The sequence below is a fragment of the Sinohyriopsis cumingii genome, chromosome 10 (assembly GCF_028554795.1).
Source record: "Sinohyriopsis cumingii isolate HCF-2022 chromosome 10, ASM2855479v2, whole genome shotgun sequence".
NCBI classification, from domain to species: Eukaryota; Metazoa; Mollusca; class Bivalvia; order Unionida; family Unionidae; genus Sinohyriopsis; species Sinohyriopsis cumingii.
In genome coordinates, this window is record NC_142970.1 from 64,790,432 (window position 1) to 64,807,523 (window position 17,092).

General features: G+C 37.1%; 1 protein-coding gene across 1 annotated transcript in view; it reads left to right on the forward strand.

The window, feature by feature from the left end:
• Positions 1–17,092, forward strand: part of LOC149790279 (salivary peroxidase/catechol oxidase-like) — a 37,327-nt gene that overhangs the window by 13,980 nt on the left and 6,255 nt on the right. The window contains exons 10-12 of the mRNA XM_089972324.1: positions 11,362–11,671; positions 15,054–15,248; positions 16,819–17,037. Coding sequence (XP_089828450.1) covers positions 11,362–11,671; positions 15,054–15,248; positions 16,819–17,037 — 724 coding nt within the window. The remainder of the gene's footprint in view (positions 1–11,361; positions 11,672–15,053; positions 15,249–16,818; positions 17,038–17,092) is intronic.

Below are 17,092 nucleotides of genomic sequence, written 5' to 3' on the forward strand. Positions count from 1 at the left end.
GTAAATTTACCAATTATTTTTCTTCCAATATCTTTCGCATTTTCACAATCTGTCGGCAACCACACCTCGGTCTGCTTTCTATACGATATAATCGCTTCACTTACCGTCAATGATATTAACATCGACGAATCCAGCATATATCTCAACAATACCGTAGGGACCCATCTTCGCTGAGATAAATGCCGACCAAACCAAATATAGCAAATCTTATGCAAATTTTCAGCAAACTCGAATGAAGTAACATGAGCGAATCCTGTCATAACAAAATCGGGTAACGGTCCGTTAATCGATACCCTTGTCATATCGCTGGTTGGATGACCAAATTTAGCAAAATAATCTGCACAATCGCCATATCCGAGGAAACTTCCAGGATAACACGCGCTCATGTCAACGGAAATCATATCTTCGAAATAATATTTGGTATTCCACAATCCTCCATGGCCGTATTCGATACAGCTAAGTTGAATATCAGTGAGAAATTCGTTCCTTGTAGGTTTCCACGAGTTTCTCTCTCTAGCAGCATGAGCAGTAACAGATGGAACAGTAAAGCAGTTCGTTAATAACTGATCCGGATTTGATGAATACTTCACTGCGATATTTTTCATCGATTCGTGTAATATTTCATCACGGTAAATATCTCCGCGCGGCAAGATAAATTGATCATATTTTTCTTCGCTCGAAAATAACCAAACCGATATTGGATCGGACGCGGCTAATATTTTGATATACCTAAACATTGCATCGGAATTGTCTTTCCCGGAATCTACGGGATAAAATTTAACAGAACGATCCCTCGGGAACATCATTACCGACTGTGACCACGCGTGCGAATTATGATCAACAATTTCGATTGGTGTTCCTCGAGAACTATACGGTGATGAATATAATATTTCACCCGATAGTGTTTTAACCGTAATAGGAAATTTAAGTTTTTTGCTCAACACAGCAACATCGTCAATCGATGCACCATTAACAACCGTCTTCGCCCATGAGTTAATTTTATCCAACCTCAATTGAGTCAAGCCAGATCCGCGTCGGGTATTTTTCATGTGCTCGATAACTCGCTCGGCAACACAATTTATCATCGGCGATTCTTTCATCGCAGGTAGATTTTTTACATCAGGATTATTATTCAGCCGATAAATTCCATAAACAACAGCACTAGATGGATACGCCCTAGCATAATAAGGACCGTCGATTCCCAATAACAATCCTGGTTTCGAATTCTTATCAAGAACAACATTTTTCTTACCACCGCGTATTGGGTCTCGTTTATCGCGAATGATCCAAGTATCATCAGGCATTTGTGCGATAAATTTTATTCCAAAGATAAATCGTTCTTCTTCATGTGAGTTTTTTATATGATCGATTATCTTCTTTGCTCGCTCTAGGTTCATCGTAGCATTAACGAAGTTAGTTTTCCAAGTTGACCAGGTATGAATCGCTCCATCATCGAAAAATTCCTTCTTCGCACGATCAACTTCAGGAATGATAAATTCTGCCTCATCAAGATCAAATAAATCCATTATTATATTTTAGACAAATGTTTAAATATAATGAATAAATGTTCATGGATAACAGTCGGATCAACAAAATCATGCGACAAATCCTGCAGAGGTGAATATTGTGGCGCTCATATATATGCAATTCGACGAGGCAGCAAAGGACCACAGCGATGTTTAGTTTGTCAAGTTGGCACCCGAGGAAAAACGCGTTTATGTTTCTCCTGTGGAGGAAAAAAATATCGTGAGTTACGGAGATATTATGAAAGAAGATCTTCCTCAGTGATAAAATGTGAAGAAGATTATATTAATAGATTCAAGGCAAATTTCGATTTAGACATATAAATATTATATAATGGATTCAAAATCAACGATTCCTACACACGAATATAGATCACATCCAACAATCATTGGATACGAGGCATCTGCCGATGGTAATGTCAGACACATCAAAACAAAAAATTGTATTGGTAGTGTTGTTAATTCGGGTTATCTCAGCTTCACCGCCTCCCACAAAACCAAAACAAGATATTATAATCACAGATTCATTTACGAGTGTTTTCGAGGACCAATAGAAATTGGACTTGTTATTGATCATATCGATGGAAATAAACTCAATAACAAACTAAATAACCTTCGAGCGGTAACCCAGAGTCAAAATTGCGCCTTTGGTAATACAGGTGGTTCGCGATTCGCTAAATCTGTCAAATCGATAAATCAGGAAACAGGCGAAGAACTTGCATTCGAATCAATGAATGCTGCTGCAAAACATTATGAAATTAATTCCATCACAGTATGGCGAGTAGCAGAAGGAAAAATTCATGCTACATTTTCATATAATTCCGACGCATGGATCAGATTCACCTACATCCAAATAATACCAGACTCAGATAACGAAGATTTTGAAGAATAATTGAATATTACAAAATTAATATAATGAACGAACAAATCATAAGCAATATCATCGAAGCTATCGATGACTTGAGAAAAAAAATAAATCTTCCATCGGATCTAGATACAAGTAAAATCAGATCAGAATTCGAGACGATTGTTCAAGGAAAACTCGAATACAAATACACATTGCCGTCCGAATACAAATTAATAAAGAAAATCCAAATTGCGATGTATCAATCACTAGCTACAGTCAACGATGATCGCATTGAGGATTTCGTTAAATTATCGATGTTGGTGGAGAATGCTAGATTGATTTTATCTGACGCATACGAATCAAGAAAAATTACAAGTTCGCGTGTCAGGCAGTTGAAAAAACTTGTCGATGAAAACAAAATTAGGGAATCTTCCGATTCCTAATTCCACAAAACAAAAAAAAAAATTAATTTTGAAAATTTCCCTGGATTTTATTTATTTTTTTTCGCCTATTTTTTCCCGTGGACAGATTTAAAAATCTCTGATTCTCACGATTTCACCAAAAGATTGATACTCACAGTTTCCCCGCGTATATCAAGTAAATTTCCTTTCTGATCCGTTAATTTGAAATTTATTCTTGTCAATAATCGATTATGACATCGCAGGTAAAACGGATTCATTGGCTCCTTGATTATCAAGTAACCAGGAGATGCGCTAGGTGAAAACGAATACAATATAAAACCCTGATGAGCTTGATTTGATTCTGACGAATCCACGTTGTAGCTACCCTCGACAACATCCGCGTGAAGATAAATCGCGATAACTTCCGTTATATTAACGATACCCGGCGATATATGTCGTCCACCTTTGTCAGGATCGTTATTGTGTTTAAGAATCAATTCTGAATGTATTTTTTTGGTCCATGCGGCATATAATTTCGGAAATAAATCATCAATGGTATCAGTGACGGATTTTCTCATCGCATCAAAATCAGAATTAGGAAATTTGAAATTTGGCAGTGTTTCCTCGGTTAATTCAAATACTCTCATGAATTTTTGTTTCTCACCCGAGTTCTTGATCAACTCGAATTTGCTGATAGGAAGAACATAGTCGGCAATTGATATATCGTCGACTATCGCCCGAATAAACATATCATGATAATATTCAATATCATTCGCGAGTTGATTTAAAATTTTCACGTGCTTTATAATTTCGCTACATGAACTAGATTTATTTAGGATGCATTCATGAAATGATCCTCGCAATAAATTTAATTGTAATTCGTGTTCTTGAATAAACTCGTCTAGTGTTCTTCTTACCAAGATACCGTCTATGGGGGCTATTATCCTGTTAATGTGGGTAGCGTCGAAGATTTTCACATCTGGGGGGATTTTAGGAAGAGGCAGCCATGAGAGAATTCTTTCGTTAATAAAAGTGAAAGCGAATATTACTAGGTTAATTTTGTGGTTATTCATGAGATTGATGGCGCTGTGGATCAGAGGCTTGTGTTTGATATCTCCATACCATCCTTCGTCGGTTGTAAAATCTTCCTTTTTTGGTTCCGGTAGTTCTGGAAGGGTTTCATCATACCAACCTGGAATAATAACATCCGATTTCTTTGGTTTCATCAGAGGTGCGACCTCGGGCCAACCTAATATATTCCTGATCGATGATTGGTAAATATCTACCACGTACGGTGATTTCACTTCTATCATTGACGATAGTGTTGGATCATGTGAAGATATCTTTATTCCCGGAGTAGCATCGCCGGTTAAATTTGATATTCTAGTAGTAAACTCATTATTCAGCTGATCAATTTCGTAACTACCGGTTGGTATACCAACGATGATCCAATCGGGTGTTCCATCGGGTTTATTTTTATTTGCAAAAACAAGTGAATTATTTGGCATCAAATTACCGAATGATTTCGATCTAACATTAGGCCAGCTGTTGTAGACACGCAACTGTGTTAATGCAATTTCGTTGACGTTAATTGGTGTTGAGAAATTAATACTAAACTCGGGTTTCGTTGAACTTAGCGATATTAACGTTGTTGTCGGCGGTGTCGTGTTTGTCACGATCTGGGCTAACTCGGACATTATTAATATTCATTTGTTCAATCTCCGAGTAAATACTAATCATTGAAGAAAATTCTAGATCGGATATAATACCATCGTTGAGACTCTCAGAAAGTAGCGATGATAACTTCGAGTACGCATCATTGATCTTAGTTAGTTTATTTTTGTACAAAGATAATTTCTCACTTGTGCACGAGGATATCTTTTTTGCGATGATATTAAGAACACCCGCGATTGCTGTTGTTGACGAGATTATTATTGTTGCAACGATTGGCGCTATCATTGTTACCGCGGATAGAATTATTCCTGCACCAGCGACCACAGCTGATACCGCGTACACTGCAACATCAATGATAACTAATTTGCGCTGGTATTTATTTATTTTTGTTTGATAATCGTCTAGTTGTTTTCGCAACGAATCCTGCCATGATCGCGCCTGATTGTAACGGTAATCAGATGCGTTCATTTATTAGTTATTTATCATTCCAAATCAACAGGGAAAAATAACCTTTCATAATCCGAAATATCTTCGGCTAAATATTCGAAAACTATACTATAACCAATTGGTCCCATATTGGTTCTATCTGGTGGTTCCAGCACAAATGTATTCTCGTAACCTGTGTACATAATATAATTAAAAAATTCACCAAAAATTTTACCACCTGCGGCTATTATTTTAAAACCTATCGGAGATTGAATAAATATTCGATAATATCCACTAATTGGCGGTTTAAATTTAAATTTGTTATTCACGGGTGTCCACCATGCCTCTTTTCGTACCTCTACCACAAGTGGCACACTGCAGGTAAGATTTTTTGTTTCTACTTCCTTTGGTATCGAAATTCGCGATAATCTTCCAAGGTTCATTGACGATATTTTTGTGGTTATTTCGATAATTTCCTTACCTAATTGCTTTACGTCAGTGGCGTGACCAGTTTTATCGACGGATTGGTCAATCTTTGCTATTGTAGCGAGAAGTTTCGTGTTTAAATCTCGAATTTCTCCGTCGTACGTTGATGTATCGACTTTTTGACGCGCTAATTCACGTACCACGTTAATTTCATCGTTGATGGATTTTATTTGTACTTGCATCGCGTTAATCCCCCTGGTAAATTCAGGAACAACAACATCGCCGAGTTTAATAATTTCCTCGTTGATTTTTTTGCTGAGATCGTCGATGGATGGTTTCTGACCCATCGAGATATTTACTTCGTTAATTTCGGCAAGAATATTAGTAATTTCCTCGTTGATTTTTTTTATTTTTTTGTTGAGATCGTCGATTGATGTTTTATCGATTTTCTGACTCATCGAGATATTTACTTCGTTAATTTCGGCAAGAATATTAGTAATTTCCTCGTTGATTTTTTTTATTTTCTCGCTAAGATCGTCATGTGATGCTTGATCGGCTTTCTTATTTGCTAGTTCGTTTGCGGCGGAGGAAGTATCACTGGATGTTTTTATATTCTCGTCAAATTTTTTGCTAAATTTATCTAAAGCATCGTCAAGTTTTTTAAGATCGTTATTTAGCCTATTAAGTCTTTTTGTCATTCTATCCTGAAGATCGTCGTGTAATGCTTTATCGGCCTTCAGGGGTAACTTTGCTATAATATCGGCGATATCAGCAATAGATTTTAATACCATCTCCGATTGGCGAGTAAACTGACTAATGTGATCGCGGTATTCGTCTCGCTTAATTATATCAGTTATTTTGACGTTGCTAGTTTGTAATCGCCCTTCTGCATTTTGAAATACAGCAACTTCGCCAGGATCCACCTCTGACAGCGATAAAAGATTATTAATATCACTCTTGGTTGCAAACTTTGATGTATCGATGTCGACTGCATCTTTTTTTTCTTTTCTGAAGAGAGATCTACCGTAAATGTCAACCATGATATTTATCTACGGTATATTCAAATAAAATTTTGCGATAAGGATTGGATGATTTTGAAATTGCATCAAGGACGTTAATTGTCTCTGGACCGCATATTGGTGGATCCGCTAATGTTTGTGTTGGAAGTGTTGAATACCAAGTTGGAAGTTTTAGTTTTGACACGTATTTGATAAATTCATTTGGCGGTGCTAATCCGTATGAATCGAAATAAATGATTTCGCGAGGATTAATCGCGTAGGCAACCCAGTGAGTTCCAGGACCAGAATTTTTATCTAGATTTATTATTCCTGTCTCGGTGGAATTTGGTTTATCTGGTAGTTGATCTCGCATAAATACGCCTCTGAAAAATTTTATTTTCTTTTTTTTTGCTTCACTAATTAAATCTAAATTTGAGGCTGGTAGGCTCGACTTAGACCGGATCCGTATGGGGGGCGTCTTAGGTAAAGGCCGGATCCTTGTTGCGGCTGCAACAATTTTGCGAGAAGAGGGAGAAGAGGGAATATCCCTCCCTTTTTTTTGCGATATCTTCCTCCAACGATCTTTTTTCCCAATACGGAACCTATTCCTCCAAGTGCACCTAATCCTACTGTCTTTGCAATCATGGGAGCCGCTGCAGCTATCAATCCTGGAATAGCGGCCAATAGAGGGAAAATACCACCCACTTTGATCATATCTCTGATTGCTCCTATTGAGAGATTCAGGCGAATACCAGTATTTGCTGATCTGGCTCTGGTGAAATGTCCGTGTTGATTTTTAGTTAACGATAGTTTGTTAGGTCCACCGTGAAGTTGATTACTTTTTAAGGTTAAACTTAAACCTCGTCGCGCTGTTGTTGCTGCATGAAGTTTTTTCACCTGACCGGGGGTCAGAGTTACGCTGACGTGATCGTATGGCATATTAATAATCACTTTATCTAAATTTGGAATTTGTTACATGTTTTCTACGGGTGCGTCGATGACTCTCATTCTACCGCTGATGCCTTCCAGAAACATTGTTCTATCACTGAGAATAACCGCAATGGCTTTTGCGTTTTGTCCAAATGTGTTAATTCTGGCCTTGAAGTGAATATCGACAACCGACTGTTTTACCAAATCGAGATGTTCCAGGGAAAAATAATAGATGGGATAGAGAGTATTAAAATCCAATTGTGATATTTGCAATCCCGTATCAATATTTTGATCGCGTCCCATGAAACTTAGTAATCGATGATATGCGCGTGCCGTGGAGTAATTATCAAAATTGATAGCTATTTCCTCGGATGGCTCCTGTTGGCCATTTATTCTCAATGATACGTTTGTTGCCCCAAATTTATCGAATATCATGTGACTATTTTCTTGATTGTATCTAGCCATATTTTGTATAGCAACAAAGATATGTCTTGGTGCGGACGAGCCTTGTTGTGACGCAATTCGCCAAGTAAATATTCCGTTCATATTAATATTTTCGATAGAATCAGTCATCGTTGTCAACCAAGACATTATGGATTTTCCTCCCTGATTCATAAATGATAATAATTTTTCTTCTATGATCATCGATGGTGTTATCGCTGGCATCCACAAAGTAAATTTTTCAAGGACAACTCTACCGATATCAGCTGCTGCACCACCTGCTCGCCAGATGGCTCTGTCATCATTGGCATCTCGAACGAAAGATATCGTATGTTTTGCTCCGTAAATAACTTTTCTAAAATGTCTGCAAAATCCAAAAATATGAGATAATGGAATTGCACAGGAAAATCTTCGACTATTTCCAACTAACATTTTCTTTCGCACATTAAATCCAAGGTTGTAACGATCATTAACGCTAATTATCATATCTTCGAAAGGAGTAGGACCAACAGCTTGAGCAATAACAGGAGGATCAGCACGATTATTCGGTTGTCTGACGACATACGGAAAATGATCGGGGTCATTAGTATTATCCTTCACAAACATCATACTAGGACCGGCTGATCTGGTAAAATCATCCGAGTATCTTGCTAATCCTATAATCGTCGTTGCTATATCAACGTTATTCGTAATTGATTCAATCTCCTTTCCATCGATCATGTAAATGGCGCTATTGAATAGTGCCATAATTCCGTTATTAACAAATCCAACTTTAAAATCCGCTCCAAAGTCGGTACCGTCTGTCCTAACAAGCCTTCCAACAAATTCGATATAAGCCTCAGATGGAAGAAAATATCTTGTTGTATCGTGGACTTGTATTTCCTTCCGATTTCTTGAATTGGGTTCAACTGTATCGTACGAGAAATACTGGAAATCTCGCACTGATGTATCCCTACCTACTGGTTCATCCATGTCAAATACTTCATTTGACACTTGTGCGAACATTTATTATTAATAATATCGTCTAAAACGAAGACCATCGCCTGAAATGAAACTTGTATTTGCTAGATTTGTATTAGCAACTTCATTTGCAATATTTGTCTTAGCAACCTCCTGCGCTAGATTTGTTACAGCAGCTTCTTGTGCTAGATCATTTATTTTTTTATTTGCCGCATCATTTATGGCCTTACTGACTTCAGGTGGCATTTCGCTGGTAATGGGTAATTTGACGGGTTGTTTTTTACGTACTAAACTTAATATTTTATTTTTGATGGCGTTGAAGCCTTTACTAGCCAAATTACCGATACCAGAAACAGCAGTCTCACCTATCTTTCCTATCGCTTTCAATCCTAGTTGTTTTACCATTGGTCCAATTTTAGGTATTACTCGCGTAACGAGACTTCCAACAATATCGCCGAATCCGTTGCCGTGGATATATTTGTACACAGGCAATCGAGAGTTAACTACGCGGACCGGTGTTGGTCTGCGCTGATATTTGTGAACAATCATGTTATTTCAATTGTGTTATTTTAATCGATAAGCTCATCGACGAGTTCCTTGTAAATGTGAGAATCAATGATACCACCACGAAATAATCGCTGACAAATATCTGAGGCTTCGTTGACTATCTCACGGGAGTTATTTCCGGCTCGTTTTCCTCCGATTAATACTTCGAGGCGAGATACGTCGTTGACAACACTGTTAGGACAGATGGTATATCCACTTCCTGTTTTGGGTTCATCTTCAGGTTCATCTTCAGGTTCATCTTCAAGTTCTTCGGGTGATTTTGATATTTCTTCCTGATCTAATTGTCTTATTTCTTTTGTAAAAATTTTGTAATCAGGATCTTCGATATCAACAGGTTTTTCCACAGAAGCAAAATACACAATAGGTATCCATTGTCCTTTTGTCATATTTAAATCATGATATTTTGTTTTCAAATATTTTTCTGGTTCTGCAAAACCAAACCTTGCGATTCGAATTAATTCATCTTGGTCTCTAATTTTTTCAAGAGTATCACTGGTAAAATATCTTGATGGCATGATTCTTTTTTGTCTAATTTCTGGAAATTCAGGTTCAACTTTCTCTGGTTCGGGTTCAACTTTGTGAAATGAAGGCAAAGATGGCGATAATGATTTAGATTTGTATGTCTTTTCATAAGTACCTACCAAAAGAATAAATTTAATATATTCTGGATCATTAAATTTAACTACTTTAACATTATTGTATGCATAATATACCCACCTTTTCCAATTTGTGTATGTTATTCTCTCGGATTGACCCGGTTTCATCAGTTTTTTTCGTCTGTTTTTCTCAAAATTTTCCACAGTAAATTTTACAACCTCATCCAGATTCATTGATTTTATTCTTGCGATAGTTTCATCGGTAAATTTATCGGAACCCGAAATTTTTATTTTTTCCCTTTGAGGTTGTGCTTGTGCTTGTGCTTGTGCTTGTGCTTGTACTTGCGCTTGTGCTTGTGCTTGCGCTTGTGCTTGTGCTTGTGCTTGCGCTTGTGCTTGCGCTTGCGCTTGTGCTTGTTCGTGTCGAATTTGCTCAAGTTGACCCGGAACCACTTGGGTATGTTGCTCAATATCTCTCGTCATGGGAATAAGCCCAAGATCTTTAAGTTCCTTATCCTTTTGTTGTTTGCCATATGCGACTTGTTCGATAATTCCAGTGACTGGACTCAACCATTTTGACGATACCTCACCAATATGATATTGTGAATCATCATACTCACGAACTTTTTTCTTAAATAATTTTTTTGTCGGAATGAGTTTCCTTACTGCCGCTAATTCTTCTCGTGTTAATCTTGCAGAATGAGGTTCTCCAACTGTGCTAGTTTTTCGACTCATCTTATTTTCAATGATATTGTTTTATTGTGAAGTAAAATTAGTATCCGCAGCCTTTCCCTTGCAAACTTCATCGACACCCGATCATTTTTCCACCCCCCCCCCGAAAAATCATATTTTTTCTATTGTCCAGAATGACATAATTCGCACACAAAAATTGCATTAGGGGTTGAATTTACGCAAATTAGTTTTTCTGGAAAGGTTTATTTCTGTTTTCTGAGGTTTCTGCAGAAAATGTTCTCATAGAAGGTTTTTCTTTGTTGGAACGGTCTGGTCTGTAGAACTTCCCTGCTGCTATGTTCAGACAGTCAGGACTAGAAGTTCAAGATCTGTCTGCAACATTGCTTTATTTTACCCACAAAAAAAGATGTTGGATAAGAATTCCTTTCTCTGTATCTGTGCAAAAATTAATAGAAGAACATCTTTTCACACGATATATTGGAACCGGAGATGAAAGAGATGAGACAATACGAGGTAAGACAATTAAGGCGAAAACATTAATTTCTCTTTTATCATTCCTAAAGTTTTGACTGCTGTTTTAACAATCTTTTCACGAGTTATTGGCATTTTAACTGAATGTGTCAATCTGTAATGGGGTGTCAACGCAACAAAGGTCCAGCATCCCTTGTGGAACCCCATTGTGATTTTTTCCACGTGAATGCATCATAACACTCACCCCTCTCAAGACAGACAGACAGACACACGCACACTCACACTCACACACACACCAGCTGAGTCAAGTATATCAGATCTGAGGATAAAGACGTTTGGGTAATGCACAAAGGATATCCGATTTTTAAATAAAGTTAGCAAACAGTGAAGTTTGATTTCTTTCCACAGGTGAAGTGAGAGTGGATGTATTGCCCTCGCTCGCTTCTTACCATACACTATTCGTGATGGAACACAACCGAATCGTGAACGCACTCAAGGCCTTAAATCTCGGCTGGACTGTGGAAAAGCTGTTCCAGGAGGCGAGAAAGATCAACATCGCTCAGATACAACACATCGTGTACAATGGATTCCTAAACTCCTTTCTGTCTCAGGACACTATGGCAACCTACAACCTGCTTAGCCTCAACAATGGTTACAGTTTCAGTTATGACCGGAAGCGAGATGCCACTGTCTCAAATGAATTTGGAATAGCCTACAGGTTTGTTCATGTCTCCTATCTCTGCAGCCGAGGATTCGCTATCCATTCCCGGCATGTGGAGAAAGTAATTAGTACAACTTCGGTTTCTTTCTTATTTGTCAACCATTGCCGTGAAATGGTGATCAAGTTTTAAAAAAAAATTGATGCCCAGAGTTGCTACTGCTCTTGAAACTTTTCGTGTTGGAAGAGATTACTTTTTAGGGCTGGGTCGCTTTAAAATGGTTACTATATGCCATTTATCGTTTTGTTAAACTTAGTCTCTTTTAAATGAAAGACTTCAATATTTAAAAGTGGAAAATCGTTTTTAAACTATTACTGACTTTAGTGATATTTCACTTATCATGCGGACATATTGGAGTGAAAATACTAGTACGTCTGACTATAATTCAAGTACTTTGGTTTTACAAATAAGTATATATAAGACATTGTCTTTGAAACGTTGGTGTCAGAAGTTGATGTGTAGAACAATTTGGTGTCAGAAGTAGATCCAAATGATTAAGTATCATCAAAACATAGATATTTGGAATAGGAACTCTGAACTGTTGTAAATATTTAAAATATCAGAACAAAGAATAATTGAAAGATAATCTTGAGCACCATGGTATCAAAGAGAACATATCTTGATATACGAAGCAGGTGTTTGCGTTATATTTAGCATGTGCGGCCAGAAGTGGGTTGAGGCTAAACGGCACCAACTAATTGTTTAGTGTCAGAAGTGCACATATATGGGTGTGCATGTAGTGTAACTGCACGTCAGCACAAATAAAAATATACGGTCCCGAGTTAAAGTTAAGTTCCCAGGAGGGTAATAAGTTGCAAAATAAATTAGGAAGGCAAATCTCCCCCCCCCCATATATATATATATATATATATATATATATATATATATATATATATATATATATGTACCACATCGACATAAAATAATTAAAGGTACCAATTACCAATTTATATTTGATTAAAAGGCACAAAACAAAGAATAAAGGGAAAAAATAAATCCCCACAGTGTCCGTTAAAAAGTTAATACGTAAACCACCTTCGTTGAAAAATTCCCAGATTTTCTTTGGTGGGACATCTTTGGATAGGTCTTATGCGACTTCACGCAAACTAACATCTGCGTTACAGGTTAGACACTGATGCACCCGACAAAATACGCTCCACTGTGTGTCCTATTCGCGATCTGTATTATCCCATCTCACATTTGCAATATGTTTTAGTTGGCTGATGCCATTTTCCGATATTGGTTTTGAGGGTCCAAAGCTTGACTATTTTTCGTTACCTTATTTTACTATGTCAAGTGTACGTGTCGATTTGTGTAAAATGTGAAGTCTCTATCTGGAACCCATTCGGAAACTGGTGTCTGTAGAGCAGCTTTGGCTACTTTATTCCATTTCATTGTCCTTATTACCGTTAGATAAGGCAGATAACGGTACATATTACCTTTCCGTGATTTATGAGTAATCATCGCTCTTAAGGTCGGTGAAATTAACATGTGCTTTTTGAGAAGCTTGAATGTAGTTAAATAACAGGAGCATGGGTATAATGTCTGCTGTGAAACTGGAGGATTGATCATGCAACCGGATCGAAATGTTGCTGTGGGGTGTTAAAAGATAGCAACAACCTTTGTTTTGATCCTTGGAACTGTCTGTAAAATGGGATAAACAGGCACGATAGGACTGTATATGTGTGATTTGGATTTTAACGTAGCTTAACAATTTTGCACTCAAATCGCTAAGATCTCTGCAGTGTGATAGTTTATAGTGATGTCTAGCACTGGGTATTACGCCGCAGACATGTAGCATGATGTCCTACCCAGTCACATTACCCTGACACCAGGCCGACCAGTCCTAACGCAAACCTCCTAATGCTGAGCGCCTAGCGAGGCACTTGTTAGTGCCATTTTTACAAGCCGTGGTACGAATCCACGACCTCCCGCATCTGACGCGTACCCTCGAACCAATAGGCCACCGGAGCGGTCTTCGAGATAGGGCTGTATGATTTTAGGGACCCTATTCTGAAATCTCTTGGATTTTTATAATGTCAACGAGCAAATAATAATAAATGGATGTGGTTTAACAACTAAGGTAGTAATTTGGGAATAGGGAGTTTAATAGTAGCGATAATACTGGTTTTAGTTGCATCTAAGTAGGAAAGAATTACGAATCGATGGTACAACGATCGAAAAAAGTTTGGTATTTGAGATTGGATGGACTAGACGTGAGATTTATCGTTTACTAAAGAGGCAGTTTAATTTGTCTTAGAAAACGGATGGCTCTTTATCCTCAAAAGAAATGCTCCAAGAGAAAGTCACAAGACGCTAATTATATATTGGATATGTAAAGAAAAATAATATGTCACATGTCATAAACATGTAGATTGTATTTTGACGGTCCATCAAATTATTTATAATGGTCAATTGTTGTTGTGGCGATAGGACATCACTGTATGCGCTACACACTGAAGACGGTTCGTGTCTTACAATAAAGGCTGGTGTTTTAAATTGCTTAGCTATTGGTACAACCATTCATCTGAATAATCTATTCCAATCTAATGGTAACTGGTCTCAATGTTAACATTAATCCTGTCCGTGTTTTCGGTTACATGGCATTCCAAGACTTAGATTTCCAGCTACTAATGCTTGCTTACTTTGACCACATTCCATCCGTTTTTACAAAATAGCTTTTTTATTTGGGTTTGTTGATATATATATATATATATATATATATATATATATATATATATATATATATATATATATATATATATATAAACTCCTCGAGCTGACTTCTTTTATAACTTTCATCTTTACAAAACAAACGAAAAATTCAGTTTTATTTCAACGAAAGTTTTGGCTCTGAAACACAATAAGAAAGAACCAGTTGTCGAATTCGGAGAACATATAATAAGATTTTCACATAAATTAAGCGCACTCTTTGTTGGTAGGAAATTACTACAAAATAGAAGGAATTTTTTTTTACTATTATAAACCTGCTGGCAACATTGCTACGGTATCAAAGGGAGGCGACATTACAACAACGTTAGCACTCCGAACAATAGCAGCTAATACGGGAAGTTAGGTTTTGATTAAGTAAAGTTCGAGCAGATGACAAACTAAGCACGCGCGTCAGTCTAACGCTGAAACATCAAGCAAAAACGGGATAAAAGTTAACCGTTTGGTCCCAGCTTAACCTACGACTGCACGTAGTATCTTATATCTTACTTATCATTTTCTATTCACTACACGTGCACTCCCCTGATCTCGAGAGAGAGAGAGAGAAGGAATGAGAATTTCTCACTGTGCGATGTTAATTTTCTGAGAGTAAGTTTGTTTTTTTGGCGAGAAATAAGGTCGCACTCATCTTTCTTTTTTTTTTTTTCGCAGGATGGGACATACATGGATACCAACATATCAAGATCTCTACAGTGATCTCAATTCCAGACTGTCAGGTCCTGAGAAGGGTCCCTTTGATTTGGTGAAGACGTTCTTTAACCCACATCTCACATTTCTTAATGGGAACAAGGGATGTCCGGCACTTCTAAAATGGATGACAAGCGAAGCTTCCCCAGAAACAGACAGGTAGGTGCTGTCTAAATTCACATCAGCCGCAACACAGTGACGTAGGTAACAAACGGCACTGCCTGAATAGCATTGCATATAGCCGGTATTTTCAAAATGAATCTCATGTGACCGAACTTTTATAACCCGAAGTGTGAGCCTCTTGGTGAGCGGACACAACTTTGGTCGACGTATTTAGGAATACAATTTTCACAAATTAATTTCTACCTGAAACTCGTATGTTTCTGTTCTATCCAGAAAATAATATTTCATTAAAAGTATTAATTTATTGAACGGTTAACTTTTTTTTCATGACATTGATTATGTGATGGCGAGTTTCCCTATCCACGATTTGTGTACTTGTTCAACATCGAGAGTAACCCAGATTAATCTATGATTGCAACAGCAAACGTTACATGACCGCAACCATGGCCAGAGTAGCGCAAACACAGATCAGAATGTACTACAACTCGGACAGCCTAGTTTTGGCGTTGTTATTTCTGCCCTTTACGCTTAACATTCGTGGTGAAAAAGATGAAATGTAGGTAATTATCTTGCTATGATTGCTGGTTAAGAATTTATCATTAATATAATTTTCATTACTGTTTTGCACATTCCATGCAAACGACGTAAAATGAGCATTGAAAGTAGCAGATATGAGCTTCTTGCGCAAGAGTTGTGGTAAACAATTTTTTAATTTTTTTAAAATTCTTTATCAGAGTAAGATTCATGAAGTGGACTATATGCCATACTTGGAGTACGTTACAAATAACATGTAGCAGTTGTTTCAAACTCTGTTTTTTCCCGGGGTATCGACCCACATCCTGGCATCTATTTTGCGTTTTAGCTTGACGTATTGATGTTTTGAGATAGGATGGGATAGTCGTTAGTGCTTTAAGCCTTGGGAAGTTAAAGTGTTTTATGTTGTGACCAGTTTTAGGGCTATGTATTTTATTTTCTTCAAATTATTTGGATTTCAAGATTGTTTTCCCTGGAAATACTTGTGTTCTAAATTAATTCTTGGACAATTACAGTTATCGAAATTTATAAAGAATTCAAATTGGAATGTTATTTTCTGTGATTCAACAGAGAAATGTTGACACGTCAGTACAACGCTGACCACAGCATACGTCATCGCCTTCCATTTTGGCTTCCATCAGGATTCGAACTCAGTTTCATTAGGACTTTTTTATTATTAGGACTTCTATTTCTTAATTCTTGGATAATTCTTGAATTATTTTTGGATTTGATTCGTAAAACCGTAAGATTTGTCTCATTTTTACCTTGTTTTACTTGGGAAATAAATTATTTGTTAAATTTTACAAAGCTTGTTGTCGTAACACTTTTCTTGATAATGTTTGAAAGAGCCTAAACACGTAACAGGATAAATATATCTCGCCAATAGCATGTGGACAATTAATATTTTAAATGTGTCGCGATAAAGTTTTGTTTAGAAAGACTCAAAATAACATTAAAAATGCTTCAGATTAGATGCATGATAAAATCAAAAATGCCAATTGTGCTTATCTTGCTTAAATGGTTTGCCGTAATAATAATAATAATAATAATAACAATAATAACTCCATTGCAGATTAGTAGAAGATTCGGTCAGAAATAGACTTTTTGAGGATCCTTCTACAAGGGCGAGCTTTGACCTTGTCGCATTAAACATCAACAGGGGACGAGATCACGGTGTACCGCCATATGGTGACTATCGAGTCAGCTGTAGGTTGTCCGCTCTTACTAGTAACTGGAACAGTCTTGTTGATCACAAAACAGCAGAAGTGAATCTGCTCCGTCAAGTTTACGAGTTAGTATCTTTCGAACTATGGTCCGTTGACGACTTTATAGATTTAATTTATACA